Source organism: Macaca mulatta, chromosome 6 (assembly GCF_049350105.2).
Source record: "Macaca mulatta isolate MMU2019108-1 chromosome 6, T2T-MMU8v2.0, whole genome shotgun sequence".
Lineage (NCBI taxonomy): Eukaryota > Metazoa > Chordata > Mammalia > Primates > Cercopithecidae > Macaca > Macaca mulatta.
Genome location: NC_133411.1, coordinates 141,915,369 through 141,927,314, shown reverse-complemented (window position 1 = coordinate 141,927,314; position 11,946 = coordinate 141,915,369). Strand labels below are relative to the sequence as shown.

General features: G+C 44.7%; 1 protein-coding gene across 7 annotated transcripts in view; it reads left to right on the top strand.

Annotated features, from left to right (window-relative positions):
• Positions 1-415: 415 nt before the first annotated feature.
• The window catches only part of ZCCHC10 (zinc finger CCHC-type containing 10), a 31,544-nt gene continuing 20,013 nt past the window's right edge, over positions 416-11,946 (top strand). For 2 of the 7 annotated variants that reach the window (XM_028849243.2, NM_001190872.1), the window contains 1 exon segment: positions 416-468. In XM_028849243.2, the coding sequence (XP_028705076.1) occupies positions 428-468 (41 nt within the window). In that variant the 5' untranslated portion in view covers positions 416-427. 7 annotated transcript variants of the gene reach the window in all.

Here is an 11,946-nt window from a genome sequence, read left to right as displayed (position 1 = left end):
GTATCCCTCGTTCGAGAATGTGGTCCTCATTTTCCACAGATAATGTTCTTGCCTGTAATCATCCTTTGAAACCCGGTTCCGCCAGAGAACCCGAGACCCACACTGGAGACACCGGCCCCTCCCGATCCACCAGCCCCTCCCCTCCCCTCCTCTTCCGACCCTCCATCCCCTCCCTTCCCCTCCCCTCCATCCCCTCCCTTCCCCTCCCTTCCCCTCCTTCCCCTCCCTCCCCTCCCCTCCCTCCCCTCCCTCCCCTCCCTCCCCTCCCTCCCCTCCCGAGCCGGCACTGAGATCCTGCCGCGGAGGCTGCCCCAGAACCCCTAGAGGCCTGTCTGGCCTCGCCTACGTCTACGGCCTGCCGGTTGGAAGCCCCGCCCTTCCGAGGAGTTTCCCAAAACCCTGCGCGGCCGGCTTTGACCGCGCTAAGATGGCGACTCCCATGCATCGGCTCATAGCTCGGAGGCAAGCGTAAGTAAGGATCCGGTTCGGGCCCACCGGCGGGCTGGGAGCGGTGAAACGCGCGTCAACGGGCTAGTGTCGGACCCCTGTTGGGACCGGCGGAGAATGTCTGTTTCTCAAACACGCTTCTGGCTCCCGAGGGGCTTGGGCCCGAGCGATAAGTCTGGTGACCGTGGGTTAGCGATTTCACGGAAGACAGCCGTGTAAAGTCTGCGGCACGGGACAGAGCGGGGTTTGAAGACAACTGTCGCGTTTGGTTTCTCTGAAGGGAACGCCCACAGTTGGTCACTCAGTGATTTATGCCCCTCCGCCAACCCCACGCGTCGACAAGGGAGCCCTGAAGCCCCGGTCCGACACCTTTATGCCGGCCGACGTAAACCTTCAGTTTCCTATTTAGCGTCCATCCCTGCTGCCTTTTCCTACTTCCTTATTCTAGCGCCTTCCCTAGGAATCCTGCCTACAATGCCGACTGCCCTCCCAAGCTATCTTATCACTTTTTGGTACTCATTCTTTCAATAAATATTAATTTATCTAGTACCTACCGTTCTGTGCCAGACATTGGGTATAAAGAAAAAGAGGTGTTTTTTAGGACAAAAATCCTTGCTTTCAGAGAGCTTACATTCTAGTGATGGAAACAGTCGATAAACTACTAAATGTAAATACAGCTGGTGATAACAGCTTTGAAGGAAACAAACTGTTGTGATGGAAAGAGAGAAAGGCCCACTTTAGGTTGGTTGGACTGAAAAGGCATCTCTGAAGAGGTGGAATTTGAACAGAGATTTAAAGGGTGAAAAATTAACAGTCATAAGAGGATTTGGAGAAAGAGCATCCGGATAGTGGCATAATTGCTTTGAGGCTGAAACTTACTTTTTAAAGAACTGAAAGATGGCCATTACGCCTAATGAATAAGAGAGAGTGGCAGAAGAGATTCACACCTGACAAATAATGCAAGGGTCACCCCAGATGCCCTTTCTTATAAAGCTTTTGCACAGCCTTTGCACATCCAAACATCTGCCTCTTTTTCATAAAATATTTCATGCCATCTCCATTTTCATGTCCATATATAGCTCAAAGTCTGCTAGTATATATATGTGTATTTATATTTTTTTATATATTTTTAATTCAAATAATCCCTTTTTTTCTCTTTTCCTTTCCATCTACACTTTCAGGCCTGATAAGAAGAGTTCCTCAAATGTACAGACAGACTTAGGGAGTTAGAGTAGTAAGCTTGGTGAAGAAAGAAGGCTTGAAGTCAGACGGTTCTTTTTTTGAGACCGAGTCTCACTCTGTTGCCCAGGCTGGAATGCAGTGGTGTGATCTTGGCTCACTGCAACCTCTGCCTCCCTGGTTCAAATGATTATCCTGCCTCAGCCTCCCGAGTAGCTGGAACTACAGGTGCCCACCACTATGCCCTGCTAATTTTTGTATTTTTAGTAGAGACGGGGTTTCACTATGTTGGTCAGGCTGGTCTCGAACTCCTTATCTCAAGTGATCCCACCTTAGCCGCCCAAAGTGCCGGGATTACAGGCATGAGCCACTGTGCCTACCATTAAGTCAGACAATTCTGAGATCAAAAATGGGATGATAATACTTAAAGGGAGTGCTAAATGATGTCACCAGGTTCCGTTTCTCCCTGTCTGTCTCTCACACTTGCTCTTTGGTTGTTGGCTCCATATTTGAATAGGCTCTATTCTTTGCTCCCAAGATGGCTGCAGTATCCAGGGTCCTTTATATTCTCTCAGCTTCAAGTTGATTGTACTTCTTTGGTCTAGATTGGATTACATGCCCAATGTTAAACTATGCCTGTGGGATTGTGAATATCTGATTGATTTAGAGATCTTATTCTCCTTTCAGTACAACTGAATGGATGACCATAAGCCAATGATAACCAGGGTAGATAGGTCAGAGGAGGTAAATGAATGCAGGATTGGCAAAACTAATGTCCACTTTAAATATGAAGTGAAAATAAGACTTAGCATCTGAATAATACTGCTATTTATTGTTTCAGAAGTATCAAAAGTTAAATGTTTTATATCTACAATGTGTCTGTATTTGGTACATGAGTTACATGATTTGTAAAAGACAAATCTTACCTTTAAGGAGCTTTTGGTCCTGTTGGGAAGCAAACATGTGGCATACTGTAAAAACCGTTGTGGTATACTGCCCCACGTTGGGCGCCACGTATCCCGGCCCACGGGATAGTCAGAGCAGTCCCTGGAGGAGGGGGTGGGAATTTGGGGAACAAGAGACAGGAGAAATGGAGACAAGACAGTGCTCTGATCAAGTCTCGTTTAATGGTGGTAATGCAATGCCTTATATACATTTGGAGGGGAAGGGGTTGGGCTAAGGCGGAAATGACCTCATTGCGGAAGGTGTGGCCAGATAGGCTTCGGTTTCTCCGGTCGGACGTCATGTTGCGCCTGCGCAGTCAGGTAGTCTTTTCGCGGGTGTGGGAAAAATGAATGAAGAAGAAGCAGGAAGAGCGCCATCTTTTAATGGCGGTATTAATACAGGGAAGAAGGTAAATCTAGGGAGAAGGTGTGGGGTGGAAATGAATATAGCTCAGGCATTTAATCTTTAATTATTATTCGCTATGGCCGGGGCGTGCAGCTCCGGACAGACTTACACAGAGTGTAAGTCTCCAAGGGATTCAGCAAAGGAGGGCCTTTAGAGGCTTGCGAAGTCCAAGAGAGTTTGGGGAATGTATTTGGGGGGAAAGCAGGAGAGGAGCCTTTACTTTTCATTTTATATTCATCAAAAAGGTTTAATTTTATTTACAAGGAGCATATATTACTTCTATAACAACAAATTTAAAATAGTTTTTAAGTTAGTAATGAGAAGTGAGAAAGTACTATCATCATTTTTTTTTTTTTTTTTTGAGATGGAGTTTCGCTCTTGTTGCCCAGGCTGGAGTGCAGTGGCACAATCTTGGCTCACCACAACCTCCACCTCCCAGGTTCAAGTGATTCTCCTGCCTCAGCCTCCTTTAGCTGGGATTACAGGCATGTGCCACCCGCCTGACTAATTTTGTATTTTTGGTAGAGACGGGGTTTCTCCATGTTGGTCAGGCTGGTCTCGAACTCCTAACCTCAGGTAATCTGCCTGCTTCAGCCTCCCAAAGTGCTGGGATTACAGGCGTGAGCCACCGCGCCTGGCCTTATCGTTCTTAAAAAAAAAAAAAAAAAAAAAAAAGATCTTTGGACTAATAGAAGAAAACGGGGAAAAAAGCCTAAATACAAACTCCTCATTGAGTAGCTCTTTCAGAGACTTAACTAGTCAGTCTACTAAATCAATTGGAATGAAATTATTTTTACCTTGTAAACTGTACTTACATATACCCATATTAAGTAAACTATGGAATCTAGGCAACATTTGGGGTCATTTCTTCTATTAAACCTTATATGAGATTCCACTACTTCCTCTTCAACATCCAGAGTCATTATCAAACTTGGCTTGAAGATTTCCAGTAATGTGTACTACCTCCTGACGTGGCCTGTTGTGTTTTTCAAATCTATCTAAAAGTTTATGTTGAGCTGAAAAGAAATAATATTTATAAAGTTAAACCTCACTTTTTTCTTACTCCCTTGTTTTTGACCCTTGCTATGATTTCAGTCGGCTAAAAAACCTTGTTTTCTACTTGAATTGTCATCAAGTCAGACCTCCCCTGCCTTGTACTGATTTTCTGGACTTAAGTGTCAGACTTACCTTTGTCCTTGTTAAATTTCATCTTGTTAGATTCGACACAGAGTTGCAGCCTGTCAAGACGTTTTGGATCCTGATTCAGCCATCCATCGTTATTAGGTATCCCTGTCAGCTTTGTGTCAACTGCAGGTTTGATAAATATGTACATTTGTGTCCTCATACAAGGCATTTATGAAAATGTTGAACAAGGCCGGGTGTGGTGGCTCACACCTGTAATCCCAGCACTTTGGGAGGCCAAGGCGGGTGGATCACAAGGTCAAGAGATCGAGACCATCCTGGCCAACATGGTGAAACCCCGTCTCTACAAAAATTAGCTGGGTGTGGTGGCACGCGCCTATAGTCCCAGCTACTCAGGAGGCTAGGCAGGAGAATTGCTTGAACCCAGGAGACAGAGGTTGCAGTGGGCCAGGATTGCACTATTGCACTCCAGCCTGGTGACAGAGCGAGAGTCCGTCTCAAAAAAAAAAAAAAAAAGGTTGGACAGTACCAAACCATGCAGGCCGTAACTGGATCTTTCTCTATTTTGTCATGCACCACATAACAGATCCCATATATTAATTCTGTGGTTGTCCCATAATATTATAATGGAGGTAAAAAAAAAAAAATTTTTATTGCCTAGTGACATCTTGATGATCCTGACCCTGTGTAGACCTAGGCTAATGTGTGTGTGTCTTAGTTTTTAACAAAAAAGTTTAAAAAGAAAAATAAATTTTAACAGAAAACAGCTTATAGAATGAAGATACAAAGAAAGAAAAGTATTTTTGTACAGCTATGTGTTTGTGTGTTGTTATTACAAAAGAGTCAAAAAGTTTTAAACATTTATAAGTTATAAAGTAGGCTGGGTGTGGTGGCTCACGTCTGTAATCCCAGCACTTTGGGTGGCCCATGGCAGGTAGATGACCTGAGGTCCAGAGTTCAAGACCAGCTTGACCAACATGGTGAAACCCCATATCTACTAAAAATACAAAAAATTAGCCAGGTGTCATGGCGGGCACCTGTAATCCCAGCTACTTGGGAGGCTGAGGCAGAAGAATCACTATCACCTGGGAGGCAGAGGTTGCAGTGAGCCGAGATCGCACCATTGCACTCCAGCCTGGGTGACACAGCAAGACTCTGTTTCCAAAAAAAAAAAAGTTATCAAGTAAAATTATAGTAAGCTAAGATGAATTTAATATTGAAGTAAAAAAAATTTGTAAATTTAGAGTGGCCGAATGGACAGTATTTATAAAGTCTGGTAGTGTCATGATTACTGTAGCTTCATAGTAAGTCTTGAAACCACGTGTTAGCCCTCTGATTTTTCTCTTTTTCAGAGTTATTTTGACTATTTTATATTGTATTTCCAGATAAATTTTAGAATTAGCTTACCAAAAGCTGCCGCAATTTCAGCTGGGATTGCGTTGAGTGTACAGATCAACCTATGGAGAATTGACATCTTAACAGTATTGAGTTCTCTGATCCGTGCATGTGTATATCTCGCCATTTGTTTAGGTCATCTTTAATTTCTCTTAGCAGTGTTTTGTAGTTTTCAGGGTAGAGGTCTTGCATGTCTTTTGTCAGATTTGTCCTGAAGTATTGTAATAGTGTTTTTAAAAAATTTTAGTTTCAAAAGGCTAGGCGCAGTGGCTCACACCTGTAATCCCAGCACTTTGGGAGGCCGAGGTGGGCGGATCACAAGGTTAAAAGATCAAGACCATCCTGGCTAACACGGTGAAACCCCATCTCTACTAAAAATACAAAAAATTAGGCCAGGTGCTGTGGCTCACGCCTGTAATCCCAGCACTTTGGGAGGCCGAGGTGGGCGGATCACAAGGTTAAAAGATCAAGACCATCCTGGCTAACACGGTGAAACCCCATCTCTACTAAAAATACAAAAAATTAGGCCAGGTGCTGTGGCTCACGCCTGTAATCCCAGCACTTTGGGAGGCCGAGGTGGGTGGATCACAAGGTCAAGAGATCAAGAACATCCTGGCTAACATGGTGAAACCCCGTCTACTAAAAATACAAAAAATTAGCTGGTCATGGTGGTGGGTGCCTGTAGTTCCAGCTACTCAGGAGGCTGAGGTGGGAGAATGGCGTGAACCTGGGAGGCGAAGCTTGCAGTGAGCCAATATTGCACCACTGCACTCCAGCCTGGGTGACAGCGCGAGACTCTGTCTCAAAAAAATAAATAAATACAAATTAAAAAAAATTTTTAGTTTCACTTGTTGCTGGTGGTCTTCTGTATAATGTTCTTATGTCCTCTGACCTTACTAATTTTTTAGTTCTAGTAGCTCTTTTTTTTTTTTTTAAAGAGACAGGCTTTTGCTCTGTCACCCAGGCTGGAGTATAGTTGTATGATCATATCTCTCACTACAGCCTCGAACTCCTGGCTCAAATGATTCTCCCACCACAGCCTCCCGAGTAACTGAGACTACAGCTGCAACCCACTACACTCAGCAATTTTATTTTATTTTTTTATTTATATTTTTTTGAGGCAGAGTCTTGCTCTGTGGCCCAGGCTAGAGTACAGTAGCACGATCTCGGTTCCTTGTAGCCTCTGCCTCCCTGGCTAAAGTGATTCTCATGCCTCAGCTCCCAAGTCGCTGAGATTACAGGCTAATTTTTGTATTTTCAGGAGAGTCAGGGTTTCGCCGTGTTGGCTGGGCTGGTCTTAAACTCCTGGTATCAAGTGATCTGCCTTGGCCTTCCAAAGTGCTGGGATATTACAAGCGTGAACCACCACTCCTGGTCACAATTTTATTTTTTGTGTAGGCAGGGTGTCGCTATGTTGCCCAGGCTTGTCTTGAACTCCTGGGCTCAAATGATCCTCCCACCTCTCTTTCCCAAAGTGCTGGGATTATAGGCGTGAGCCACTGTGCCTGGTCTAGTTGCTCTATTTTTTGGATTCTTAGGTATTTTCTAGATAAATGGTCATCTTTTATGTTCCCTTTTTGGTATGCACTATTTATTTATTTATTTATTTATGACATGGAGTCTCACTTTGTCACCCAGGCTAGAGTGCAGAGGCACGATTTCAGCTCACTGCAACCTCTGCCTCTGGAATTCAAGCAATTCTCCTGTCTCAGCCTCCTGAGTAGGTAGGACTACAGATGCACCACCCCACCCAGCTAATTTTTTTATTTTTAGTAGAGATAGGGTTTTACCATGTTGGCCAGGCTAGTCAACAGGTCACTCCTGACCTCAAGTGATCTACCCGCCTTGGCCTCCCAAAGTGCTGGGATTATAGGTGTGAGTCACTGCACCTGGCTGGTGTGCACATTTTAAATTTTTTCGTTGCATATTAACAAGTTGCTCTTTGAAAAATTTGTGCCACTTTACATTCTCACCAGCGGTGTCCATTTACAGAGTGGCTATTCCCCGCTTTTGCCGACAATAGGCATTAAAAAAACAACTTTGCCAATATGGGAAGTGTGTCCTAGTATTTTTGGTATCAAAGAACGTCGTTTCACGTAAAAAGCCTGTACCATTCAAATACATCCTTCAACTTTACCTTAGCAAACAGAAATGAAATATTGTTTGAATAGATAATTCATTTGGGTAGAAAGAAATGGTAATTGTGTTTGTTTTGAAATTATGTTTGTCTAACTCAGCAATCTTTATGGAAGATTAGTATTTTTAGGGGTGATTCGTGAGTTGTGAGTGTTTAAAACATACATATAAAATATGATAATCATACCTGGGCTTCATTTGTTTTCTCTCTCTCTCTGTTTTTTTTCCTTTTTTTCTTTTTTTTTTCTTGTTTTAGAGACAGTGTTGCCCAGGCTGGTCTCAAACTCCTGAGCTCGGGTGATCCTGCCTTGGCTGCTCAGAGTGCCAGGATTATAGGCGTAAGCCACTGCGTCCAGCCTCGTACCTGAGCTTTAGATGATATTTGTGAATGTCATATTTATAACAATAAAAAACAAGCTGCACAATGTCTGGTGGATATTTTTAATGACTAGGGTCCCAAGCTATCAATTTCTCAATTTGGAGAAAACAACCTATAAGCTTGGAAAAGAAGACTATGGACCTCCACCCCCAACACCCTCACATATTTTCATTTTTAGGGAAAGTCGTGAAAGGCTTTGAAGTGGACAGAAAGACAAGATGATTACTGAGTGCTCCGTTTAGTCCACCCTTCCTGGCTATGTGACTCTATGAGGGCCCGCTTCTTTCATTGTCTTTGCACTGTTTCTCAAATCTTTAAGTCATAGGAAACTTACAGTATTGCGGAAGATTCTTGCTCGTAAAAATGCAGTGCAGGCTGGATGTGGTGGCTCACACCTATAATTCCAGCACTTTGGGAGGCCGAGGCAGGCGGATCACTTGAGGTCGGGAGTTTGAGACCAGCCTGGCCAACATAGTGAAACCCCATCTCTACTAAATACAAAAATTAGCCGGGCATGGTGGCAGGCGCCTGTAATCCCAGGTACTGGGGAAGCTGAGGCAGGAGAATTGATTGAATCTGGGAGGCGGAGGTTGCAGTGGCCTGGGTGACAAAGCAAGACTCCCTCTCTCAAAAAAAAGAAAAAAAGGCCGGGTGTGGTGGCTTACGCCTGTAACCCCAGCACTTTGGGAGGCCGAGGAGGGTGGATCACTTGAGGTCAGGAGTTCAAGATCAGCCTGGCCAATATGGTGAAACCCCATCTCTACTAAAAAATACAAAAATTAGCCAGGTGTGGTAGTGCATGCCTATAGTCCCAGCTACTCAGGAGCCTGAGGCAGGAGAATTGCTTGAACTCGGGAAGCAGAGGTTGCAGTGAGCTGAGATCATGCCACTATACTGCAGCCTAGGCCACAGAGCAAGACTCCATCTCCAAAAAAAATAAAATAAAATAAAATTTTAAAAAGGCAGTGCAATACAATCAGTTATTGCCCAATGTCTACTGACCAGTTGTCAACTATTTGTAAATTCATTTCAGCATTACTGATTGCCCATATAAGTGTGTTGTTGGAATTATCTTCTTTTTTTTTTTTTTTTTTTTGAGATAGAAGTTTTGCTCTTGTTGTCCAGGCTGGAGTGCAGTGGCATGATCTCGGCTCACTGCAACCTCCACTTCCCAGGTTCAAGTGATTCTCCTGCCTCAGCCTCTCGAGTAGCTGGGAATACAGGTGACCGCCACCATGCCCAGCTAATTTTCTGTATTTTTAGTAGAGATGGGGTTTCCCCATGTTGGCCAAGCGGGTCTCGAACTCCTGACCTCAGGTGATCCACCCGCCTCAGCCTCCCAAAGTAATGGCATTACAGGCGTGAGCCACCATGCCCAGCCTGAATTATCTTTTGAACCAGTGACAATATCTACTGGCTCCCTCAATGACTTTTTTGTTTTTGTGTTTTTCCTGAGACAGGGTCTCACTCTGTCACCCAGGCTGGAGCACAGTGGTGCTATCATGGCTCACATGCCTCAACCTCCTGGGCTCAAATGATCCTCCCACCTCAGCCTCCTGAGTAACTGGGACTATGGGGTGCCACTACACCCAGCTAATTTTTTATTTTTTTATTTTTATTTTTATTTATTTACTTTTTGAGTCGGTATCTGGCTCTGTGCCAAGGCTGGAATGCAATGGCGCCATCTTGGCTCACTGCAACCTCTACCTCCCAGGATGAAGCAATTCTCCTGCCTCAGCCTCCCAAGGAGCTGGAACTACAGGCGCGCGCCACCCCACCCAGCTAATTTTTGTATTTTTAGTAGAAACGAGGTTTCGCCATATTGGGCAGGATGGTTTCGATCTCTTGACCTCGTGATCCGCCTGCCTCGGCGTCCCAGAGTGCTGGGATTACAGGTGTGAGCCACTGTGCCCGGCCTACTTTTTTTTTTTATTTTTTTTGAGACAGAGTTTCGCTCTTGTCACCCAGGCTGGAGTGCAGTGGCACAATCTTAGCTCTTTGCAACCTCCATCTGCCATGTTCAAGCAATTCTCGTGCTTCAGCCTTCCTAGTAGCTGGGATTACAGGAGCCCACCACCATGCCTGGCTTAGTTTTGTATTTTTAGTAGACACGGGGTTTTACCGTGTTGGCCAGGCTGACCTCAAACTTATGACCTCACATGATCCACCTGCCTCGGCCTCCCAATGTGCTGGGATTACAGGTGTGAGCCACCACACCCAGCCTTAATTTTTGTTTTTTTGTAGAGATGAGGTCTCACTGTGTTATCCAGGCTAGTCTTGAGCCTGGGAGGTGGGAGGCCTGCATGCGACTTCACACCTTTTATTTTTAAAACAACCATGTTTTGCTGGGCGCGATGGCTCACGCCTGTAATCCCAGCACTTTGGGAGGCCGAGGCAGATGGATCACCTGAGGTCAGGAGTTCGAGACGAGCCAGACCAACATGGAGAAACCTCATCTCTACTGAAAATACAAAATTAGCCAGGCGTGGTGGCGCCTGCCTGTAATCCTAGCTACTCGAGAGGCTGAGGCAGGAGAATTGCTTGAACCCAGGAGGTAGAGGTTGCGGTAAGCTGAGATTGTGCCATTGCACTCCAGCCTGGGCAATAAGAGCGAAACTCCGTCTCAAAAACAAACAAAAAAACCAACAACCATGTTTTGAGAACATGTTAATTTCTGTGTATCATTAGTCCACATCGTTCTGATTGCTCTAATATGTGGATTAGTAATAATAGCTCTCATTTATTTGTTACTTTATGTCAGATGCCTTACTGCTTGCTTTATATACTTTCCAATCTATAGAATGGAGATATTGCTTCCCAATCTACAGAGTAGATAGTGCCCTTAATTCATTGGGTTGTTATGATTGGGTGTGACCACATATAAGTAGTACTTACTTAAATTCTTGGCACACAGTTTGTATGAGCCATGGTTATGGTCTCAGCTAATTCTCTGAATAACCTAGTAAAGTAGATATTACTACTTTTTCTTTTTAAATAGAGATGGAGTCTTGCTATGTTGGCCAGGGTAAGTCTCAAACTCTTGGCCTCAAGCAGTCCTCCTGCCTTGGCCTCCAAGTACTGGGATTATAGGCATGAGCCTCCACACCTGGCCAGTATTACCACATTTTTCAGAAGAGGGAACTCAGTTCAAAAATCGGCTTGCTTAGCCAGGCATGGTGGCTCACACCTGTAATCCCAGCACTTTGGGAGGCCAAGGTGGGCCGAGGTCAAGGATCACCTGAGGTCAGGAGTTCAAGACAAGCCTGGTTAACATGATGAAACCCTGTCTCTACTAAAAATACAAAAATTAGCAGGGCAGGGTGGCACGCCCTGTAGTCCTAGCTACTTGGGAGGCTGAGGCACGAGAATTGTTTGAACCTAGGAGGTGGAGGTTGCAGTGAGCTGAGATTGCGTCACTGCACTCCAACCTGGACAACAGAGGAAGACTCCGTCTCAAAATAAAGAGAGGCCAAGGAGGGAGGATCGCTTCAGCCCAGGAGTTTGAGACCTGATTGGGCAACATAGTGAGACGTTGTCTCTATTGTAATTAAAAAAAAAAAAAAATCAGCTTGCTGAAGATCATATCGCTATGTAGTGGAAGAGTAAAGATTTCTTTAAAACTTTAAAGAAGTGCTGGGGTTACAGGTGTGAACCAGCACGCCTGGCCTCGGTTTATATTTTTACTGTCTGTGCACTACAGTTTAATTTTGTCTTTTTTTTTTTTTTGAGACAGATTCTCATTTTGTTGCCCAGACTGGAGTGCTATGGCGTGATCTCGGCTCACTGCAACCTCCACCTTCTGGGTTTAAGCGATTCGTAGGCCTCAGCCTCCCGAGCAGTTGGGACTACAGGCATGTGCCACGACACAGCTAATTTTTTGTGTTTTTAGTAGAGACAGAGTTTTGCCATGTTGCCCA